Consider the following 9538-nt stretch of genomic DNA (forward strand, 5'->3'; position numbering starts at 1 on the left):
AGACCCAAACTCACATTCTAAGAAGCTCATCTTGGTTCTCACCTATTCTAGTAGGCTTGCATGTTCGGGCAGACATCTGTGGAGGGGGTTAGGAAGTCCCACATCGTCTACCTGAATTCTCGGAGTACAACTTATATATCTGCTGGACAACTTCACTTAAAGTCAATTAGTTTTAAACTGAAATCTAACAATTTTTGTATTTCTTCATTTTCTTTATGGATTGATAACCATATTTCCAAATTTAATAATGATTTATTTTTTAATATATTAGGATTATGCTTATTAGTATAAATAACAGTTAGTGCCCTTAATTTTAAAAACGAATCTCATTGTAATACATCATAGTATTAATCTCCTCCTCTATATCTAAAATCCTGTAATTTCAACCGAAGTATTTTCTTTTGATAGTTGTTGGCAGCAGGAATGGAATTATGTGTAGGAAAACGATTTTTCATTGCGTCATTTTATCTCTTCTTTTTCTTTTCTTTTCTAACTAGTTTCTCCCTCTTTTTCTTTCTATTCTTCCCTTTTTCCCTTGAATAGGTGTTGACAATATTGTTTTCCATTAAATTTCAGGGGTTTCAACGATACTTGCAGCACTAGCAAAAGAAGCTGGTTTGCCAGATGGTGTATTAAATATTGTTCATGGTACCCATGTATGTTATACTACTCAAGAGTGAGGACTTATCTTTTCTTTAACATTATTGTGATTGTAATTGTAGCTTAGTGTAAATCATATGCTTTGAATTGTGGCTTGGGTTTGCCATATTTATAAGTGTCTCATTCTTTATCTTTGCATATGCTCTTAGAAAAGGTGTTTCTGGCAACTTCTCTTGTTAACCATATTTTTTGATAAAGTCAAGATATTTCATTTGTTTAGTTGGGGCAGTGTTATCAATGACGGATAGCGAAAGGCCAAAATTCCTCCATATAAACATATATAAACATGCCATTGCAGCCATGGCACTGCCATTTAACACTATGTGTTTGGGATGCTCCCAATAGTTAGAATTTACCTCATATTCATGTTTCCTAGATGAGGAGAGAAGCAACAGAAATATTTGGATTATGGTATACTTTTCACACACTAGAGGAATAGGATTTAGTGGTGATCGATAAAATAAGGGACTTCTATATGGGTTATGAACAGAATCCATGAACAATGTTTTCCAACTTCAACATAAAAGAGTTGATGTGCATGCTTTATGGTTTTCTAGATTATTTATTGAAGATAGATGGTCCATGATATAGTTGATTGATATTTGGAGAGGAAAAATTAGCATTCCTTGAATCTGATGTAGAAATAAACCTAAATTGTAATGCTAAAGCCTGCTGATGATTTTCATTTTCAAAGCTATCTGGGTTCTTCTAGCAAGGTTGTCTTAACTCTTGAGCAGAGTCAAAATCCGCAAAACAAAGTAAGAAAAACCTAAAGCACCATTTCCTAAATGGGACATTCCTAGATACTATTACTTCTCAAAAAAGGTATACTTCATATGAAATGTCCATCAAATCCTAAATGATGCCTAATTATTTATTATTTTATGCAATACTCCATGGGGCATAAATATGATTGCGTCCAACTACTAAGGGAGGTATTAAGGAAAGGTTGAAAGAGTCTAGAAAATTTGCACAATCAAACTGGAGAGGGGGAAATATAATGCAGTTAGGTTCTTCCTTGATGATAGGTTAGAAGGATGAGAATTTGACCTGAAATGAATTCAATGGAATCAAAAGTTATTTGATGTCCTGATTTGGCAGGTATGTTCTAGCTTTATAAGGAGGAGGCAATGATGTTGTTTGCAAGGGTAAGTGTACTTGGATAGAATGACCGATCTAAGTATCTAACAATATAAATGTTAGGAAGTCCCACATTGCCTGCCTCAGTTCTTGGGGTGCAGCTTATATATATCTGTTGGACAACTTCACTCAGTGCCAATTGGTTTTAAGTTGAAATCTAGCGTATCAGAACCTATAGCCCATCTTAGTTCTTGCCTATTCTAGTAGGCTCGCCTGTATTGGCAGGCATATGTGGAGGGGGGTGTTAGGAAGTCCCACATCGCCTGCCTCAGTTCTTGGGGTGCAGCTTATATATCTGTTGGACAACTTCACTTAGTGCCAATTGGTTTTAAGTTGAAATCTAACAATAAAATCATCTTTGGTTGACTATTTTTTCTTAAGCATCAATTAGGCTTCATGCTAGGGAAACTCCTCATGACAGAGCCCTGTACAACTTGATAGAACCAAGCATATAGAGATTGGCAGACATTTCGTCAAAGAGAAATTGAACAATGGTCTTATAGTCACAAACTATATCCCTTCATAGGTCCAATTGGCAGATGTATTCACCTCACGAAGGAACTCCCTACAACAAGATTCCAAGAACTTTCTAGCAAGTTATGAATGATTGTGATGTGACCCAGTCAGAAGGAAGGAACCCGTTAGCAGAGTTTGGGCCATGAAGTGAAGTTGGGCCCAAAATGGCAAGACCTGCACATGTGAAGAAAAGGCCAAATTGGTGGAAGGATTACAAGCAGTTCCTCGCTGAAGGCATGTAACCGTTTAGTGGCAAATAAGCAAATTCTCATAATAGTTTACTTCCATTCTGTTACTAGGGAATATTTTCTGTTAGACTGAGAACCAATGATAGTATTACACTTGGCATCAGATCCGTATTTTCAGGATTGTATCACACTACAAATATTGTGATTGAGTAATGAAAAGGCATGAAAAATATCACTCACCCAAATAACACTCTGTTTCCTTACCTTTTTTTTTTTCCCTGGAGTTACTCCTACTCGAAAGGAGTCCCTTAACTTGATTGCATCATATTAATATCCATTTACCAACTTGAAGGGAAGTGTAGTAAATATCTCAATGTATCATTTTGATAATTTTCTATTTTCCTTTTTATACTTTTTATATTAGTTTCCCTATTTCTCTTAATGGGTTTAGTATTTTACCCTATAAAAGAAGATTAGAGATTGTATTATATATATATATATATATATATATAAAAGGAGGGATCGAGTTACACCTTATTTTCATCATTCATTTTCTTGAAATTTAATGGTTGTAATGAGTAGTTAATCTTAACCATTAGTTAATCTTAAAAGAGTTACTCTTGGAGTAACTTGATCCCTTCTCTGTATATATATTAGAGTCTATTTTAATGATTGTTGTTGTGTCGATTGGGCCACCCAATATCAAACTGTTACCCAACCACTCAGATATCCCAAAGAGTGTACATATGTTGGGAGACAATCCTCATCTCTTAAGCTAGCTTTTCGGGTTAGAATCATGCATCTAAGAAACACTTAATAGATTAGAAATTACCCAATCAATTAGACTTGAATCCTTTTGATTGATTAGTAGACTCTTCCTAATTGATTTCCTAGCCTTTGGAAATTAGCCAACTGATTAGCACTAGCAGCGTGCTTCTAGTCAATTGGGAACCTTCTGTAAACCCAGTTTATGTCCTTCTAAATCATCTAGTTGATTAGCACTTATGCTAATAAATTAGCAATGTTCTGATTTTCAAAATTACACTTTCTTAGGATTGCAACACTTTTTTTTTTCTCTAATATTTATCCAAAACTTAAATTTCATGGATTTAAATCATGTTTGTGAGGGCGAGTCCTGGCACAACGGTAAAATTGTGTCTTGGTGACCGGTTGGTCATGGGTTCTCTTAGAATGTGGGTTTGGGCCTAACTCAACCCCAAGAGCTAGTTCATAGGGTGAGGGTTGCCTCCTACTTAGATACTTTATGTTGGCCTTATCTCTAGCCAATGTGGGACTTGGATTTTTCCCAATAGATTCAAATCTAGAAACAACCTCTTTGCCTTTGCTAGGATAAAACTGCATACAATGACCCTCTTCCATACCTTCGCATAGCGAGGACCCTCCGAGCATTGAGGTATGTTAGTTTAGTTTTCTTAAATCATGTTTGTGAGACCCAGTGTTCCACTTGCTCACCAGAATTCTTATGATTAAAATTTCTAAATAACTAATTAAACATTCAAAATGGTGGGTATCACAGCATGAAACATCATAACAATGGCCACTAGTTTTGACAATCAAAGTGATAAACTTGCTGATCTTTTCACCATATTTTAAGATGTCCTTGGATTGTTTATCTGTGACAAACATGGAGGTTAGAACTTAGAATATATATATATATATATATATATCATAATTAGGAAAATTACATCTTTGTATTTATTATATTTCATAATTTCATATAGTTGAGACATGGTTTTTGTGGCTGATGCCTCTCTTCTCTCTCATTTTAGGCAATCACAATCAAAACACTAAAAAATTAGGTGTAGATCATTAAAAATTAACGCATGCTTTTGGAATTTATTTGATCAGGATATTGTTAATTACATATGCAATGATGAAGATATAAAAGCTGTATCGTTTGTTGGTCCAATTACAGTAAGTTGGTGCTTTAATTTATTTATTTTTTGCCTGATTTTTGCAATTTTGTCTTGGCAGATTGATAGCTGTTTCGTAAATTTTAAAGAGTGATTTTGTACTTTGTGCGCACACTGCACTTTTATTAAAATGCTACTTTTATATTTACTTAAAACCTTTACTTGTTCACTTATTTTTAAGGCTGGAATATATGCCACAGCTTCTGCTAGAGGGAAACGAGTTCAGGTTATTTGCTATTATATTTATGTCTCTTGGTTCTTGCTTCACTCTAAATGCATTGACCATTGGGTTGGAATTTGTATATGGATGTGTACTGGCTGGCTAATTGGTTATTATCTACATTAGTCAAATGCAGGTGGCACAAATCATGTACTTGTAATGCCCGATGCTGGCTTGGATGCGACTTTAGATGCCCTTGTTCCTGCTGGCTTTGGTGCTGCAGGAGAGAGGTGCATGACTTCAAGCATAGCTATTTTTGTTGGAGGTTCAATGCAATGGTATTCCCTCCAATTTAGCATTATTATTTACCTCATTATTTGTTGAGTTCTGTTTGATTATTCCTTGTATAATTCTCAAGAAGTCTACTTTTTTTTATTGGTGTCTTTTGTAGGTACTAAAGGAGTTGAACCTATACCTACCGTTCAGTACTAATGTGTTACCCAGTGAAACTATAATGATGAGTTTTTCAGATCTTAAGTTTAACTTCAACCTAAATTGTTAAATATTTGAATTGAATAGGAGAAGCTTTAAAAGTTAATGGAAAGTTGGATCGTTCGAAGATTTACATAGAAAGTAGTTCTTGTATGCCTCTTTCATTTTTTTCCCTTTCCTCCGTTAAATCTCTCCAAGATTTTTACGTTTGTGACCTCTACCAATCATTGATTATTATTGAGTCCTATCTATCATGTTTCAGTTACAGGTTACAAACTAACTTGTTATTTACCAATAGTTAAGTCTTAATGAACTTGGCCATCAAGGAAGAATATTAGGTGCTCTTCATGATCAAGTCTGTTGCATTTATCTATTTCCAGGGAGGAAAAACTAGTGCAGCGTGCCAAACTACTTAGAGTAAATGCAGGAACAAATCCTAGTGCAGACATTGGTCCAGTTATTAGCAAAGAGGTGCAAACATTTATCTCAGTTTTCCCATGGTGTTAAATTCATTTAATGCCACTTCTTGATGATTGTTAGAGACCAAAAAACAAGGATGGAAATGAAAATGCAGAACAGGGAATGACTTGTATTATTTGCAGATGAAAAGGAAAATACAGAAGGAATGAATCCAACTGCCACAGAGCTACGCTCCTACAGAGAGGCTACTTCCCTCTGCCCATAACAGAATTCACAATATCAAAGATGATCCTCTTTCTCTCCTCAACATTCCCTATATACCCCAATTCCCTAATCACTCGTTTGGCAATTCTGTTACACCCGCTGCCACCTCACCCTTACTCTTCTCACCACAATTCCTCCTAACATACACCCTCCTGACCTTGGGCCTTCCCTCTAAGTCAAAGCCCATACTCCTGGTCCTATCAATGATCTTTATAAGATATTACATCTTTGATAATATATGAACTGGGATATAATTTGTTAAGGTTTTGTTATTTTATATCATAATCGTCTTCTTGAACTACAGGCAAAGGAGAGGATATGTAGACTAGTTCAGAGCAGTGTTGAAAATGGGGCTAGACTTCTACTTGATGGAAGAGATATTGTGGTACTAAATTGTTTGACAAATTTCTTTGATGTTCACTGTTCCAAAATGAAATATTTTCCCTGTTATTTTTAAAGGTGTTAAACTTTACTTTTGGAAGAAGAAACTGAGTTTTCTGAGCTTCTTGACAGGTACCGGGATATGAAAATGGGAACTTTGTTGGTCCTACTATCTTATGTGATGTTACAACCTGCATGGAATGTTACAAGGTTTATCTTATTTCAAGTTTCAGATTCTCTCTCTCTCTCTCTCTCTCTCTCTCTCTCATTGACAGGCATTTTAGTGATACTGTCTCAGTCAAAGTGACCTTGCTATCTTTTCTTTTGACAGGAAGAAAGTTTTGGACCAGTTCTGCTTTGCATGCAGGTGCTGTTTAGTCAATACTTGTCTTGCTTTTAACCTTTTCACCTTGTTGATATTAAAGGGCCAATGTTCTTGTTTATTTATAGGCCGACAACATAGATGGGGCTATGTCAATAATAAATAAAAACAGGTATTTATTTTACATTGTGCTCCTTTATTCCAACGATCCTTAGTGTTGTGTGTCAATATAATATTTACTAATGTTTCAGTTTCTCAAAAACTTCATACAAGAATTTGGATTCTTTTGTGCCGTACATTTTGCATTATGTTGAAACTTGTGTAGATTTTTCTTCAACATTTTGCATTAGTTTTGAAAGCATGTGTTTGGTTATAATGTAAGACTTTATTTCTACAGATATAGAAATGGAGCTTCTATATTCACCACATCTGGTATAGCTGCTAGGAGGTTCCAGAATGAAGTTGAGGCAGGACTGGTAAGCATTATGTTATTTTATAAATAACCATAAATTTTTTAGAAACAGGCATGCTTTCTTATGCTACATTCTTCTGATGTCTTTGATCCTTTTTATATGGACACATCAGATATATTAACGTTTGAAACCTACGCAAGAATGTCGACATCAGATGTGTTAATGTTTTGAAATCTATTCAAGAACCGTAATGCTTTGAAACCTATGCTAGAATGTGGACACATCAGATATGTTAATGTTTTGAAACCTACTTCTATAATGCTTAATAAGCTGCATCTTTTTTAAGATCACTTTTTTTTTTCCTGTATGTTGTATTTATTGGTAGATTATTCATTTATTTGCACGTGGGGGTTATTTACTTATTTCCTCCTCATTTTTGTTTCTGGACTTCCTGAGCCTGTTAGAGCTAAAGAGGATCAGCATATAATAGATGCACTGTAGGAAATTTTTGCTCTGAAGGATAATCTGTATTAAATCTTCTGCACAGGTTGGGATCAATGTGCCAGTACCTGTTCCATTACCGTTTTCCTCCAATGGGTCAAAATCATCATTTGCTGGTGATAGTTTTTCTGGTATTGTTTGTGCCCCCTTCCTTGTACCTTCCTTAGTCATTGAGTATGTTTTTGATATTACTTGTCCTCTGTTGAATTGCAGGAAAAGCTGGAGTACAGTTTTATACCCAAATCAAAACAGTGGTTCACCAATGGAAGGATTTCCCTAGACAAGCACTATTCCCTGCTACATGTCCATCTGAGAGAGATTCACCTAGGCAATTGTCACAAGCCATGCCTGTAGAATCTGAAAGTGATTCACCAACCTATGAAGTACAAGTGGCCATCACTGATGTGGATATACCGAACACAACCATGTCATCTGCATCTACATCAACTGATAAGGATCACAGAAGCCAGGATGTTTCCCTATTGCTGCCTTCAGCATCTGAGAGGGATATGTCAGATCGGGATATTTCACTGGTATTATCACCTGCATTGCAAAGCAATTTACCTAGCCAAGGAGTATCTGTTGCCACATCACAGTCATCAGAGAGGATGTATGTCTCTGAAACATCTCAGTGGAATGAAAATTCGCCAGCAACATCAAAAAGAAGTGAAATTATTCTACCAACTTCAGAGAGGAGTCTTGTGTCTGCATCTCAGATGAATGGAAACTTATTTATCCCCCATACGACTGATACTGCTACAGCTTTGAAACCAGAGGGGATATACATGTGTACGTCACATAAAACTGATAGCATTGCTCAAGCATCACAAGAGAGTAGTGATAACATCACTCCAGGGTCTCATAGAATGGATACTACTGTGCATTCAAACTCTGACAAGGCATACATACTGGCAGCATCTCATTTGAATAAAAGTGTTGGTCAAACATTTGAAAGAACAGACCCTATGTTTCCAACTTCTGAGAGAATATACATGCCTTCAACGTCATCGCACATGAATGACCAAATTGGCTCAACATCTCAAAGGACTGATATTCCAACTACAGAGAGAATTTATATCCCTGCAGCATCTCATATAAATAAAAGCATTAGTCCAGCTTGTCAGCTTGATGATGATACTTTGGCTCCTACTTCTGAGAGGGTCTTTATGCCTCCTATAGTACCAGAATATACCACCAACTTCAGAGAGGTTATATATTCCTAAAAATTCTCGAAGGATGTATAATCAAAACCCAATAATTTCATTGGATGAATTTCCCAGCCAAGCTTTGTCATCGTCTCAAAGGATATAGGATATTGTACCATGTTATACTATTTGTTTTTAAAAGCTTTGACATAGTAATTTCATCACAAATCTTTTTAGCCCTCATCTTGTTGGACACCAAAGCTGGTGGACGTTTCTAGGGTAACTAGGAAAACATGAAGTGTGAAATGGGGATACTATTAGAGAGAGCCTTGAGGTAACAAAACAATATTGTTCTTATTCAGTAATGTGTTGATTAAACACACTATTGATCTAATTATGCTTCTTTGAATGATGCAAAATGGGATTTATTTTTTCTTCTGTTTTGCTTTACTCTTCAAATAATGGCAAATTATTCCAACAATTTAGAAATATTTTATATACATGATTCTCTAATGTTTTAAAAAAAATTTATTAATTATTTCCATTTATTGTCTCTTTTTAAGTTATTTTATTATTCTAATCAATTCATTTTTCTTCTAAGAACTGTAGGTTCATTTTTATACAATAAGTATTAAATTCCAATTCATAGTTTCTTGTTATTTATTTATTTCTCTTTATCCCATGTTAAAGAGATACTTAAACTACCACTAAACCTACTAAGATTAAAAATTCATACTTTATTTGTTATTGAGTTAACTATACTCAGAAAGTCCAAATATCTTCTAGACTTTGAATCATTCCAGATGTCAAACAATAACAATATAATAATATTAATAAATCGATAATAGCAACAGAGAAATATAATTTCTATCATAAAATAGAGGGTGTTACATTTGATCTCTTCTTGTTCGTGTCCCTAGCCCAGAGGAGGGACAATAGGATCCTTCAAAGGTCTCCCAACTGTAGTGAATTAGGATTAGGATATCTTAGTTATATAGTCCA

General features: G+C 35.1%; 1 protein-coding gene across 6 annotated transcripts in view; it reads left to right on the forward strand.

Moving 5' to 3' along the window:
- LOC100796803 (methylmalonate-semialdehyde dehydrogenase [acylating], mitochondrial) overlaps positions 1 to 8930 on the forward strand; it is a 30231-nt gene extending 21301 nt beyond the window's left edge. For all 6 annotated transcript variants that reach the window (XM_014779288.3, XM_014779289.3, XM_014779287.3 and 3 more), the window contains 12 exons: positions 577 to 656; positions 4374 to 4439; positions 4620 to 4664; positions 4785 to 4936; positions 5471 to 5561; positions 6079 to 6159; positions 6288 to 6365; positions 6487 to 6522; positions 6606 to 6649; positions 6875 to 6953; positions 7438 to 7522; positions 7605 to 8930. In XM_014779288.3, the coding sequence (XP_014634774.1) occupies positions 577 to 656; positions 4374 to 4439; positions 4620 to 4664; positions 4785 to 4936; positions 5471 to 5561; positions 6079 to 6159; positions 6288 to 6365; positions 6487 to 6522; positions 6606 to 6649; positions 6875 to 6953; positions 7438 to 7522; positions 7605 to 8614 (1847 nt within the window). In that variant the 3' untranslated portion in view covers positions 8615 to 8930. The remainder of the gene's footprint in view (positions 1 to 576; positions 657 to 4373; positions 4440 to 4619; positions 4665 to 4784; positions 4937 to 5470; positions 5562 to 6078; positions 6160 to 6287; positions 6366 to 6486; positions 6523 to 6605; positions 6650 to 6874; positions 6954 to 7437; positions 7523 to 7604) is intronic.
- The last annotated feature ends 608 nt before the right edge of the window (positions 8931 to 9538 follow it).

This window comes from Glycine max, chromosome 8 (genome assembly GCF_000004515.6).
Source record: "Glycine max cultivar Williams 82 chromosome 8, Glycine_max_v4.0, whole genome shotgun sequence".
Classification (NCBI taxonomy): Eukaryota; Viridiplantae; Streptophyta; class Magnoliopsida; order Fabales; family Fabaceae; genus Glycine; species Glycine max.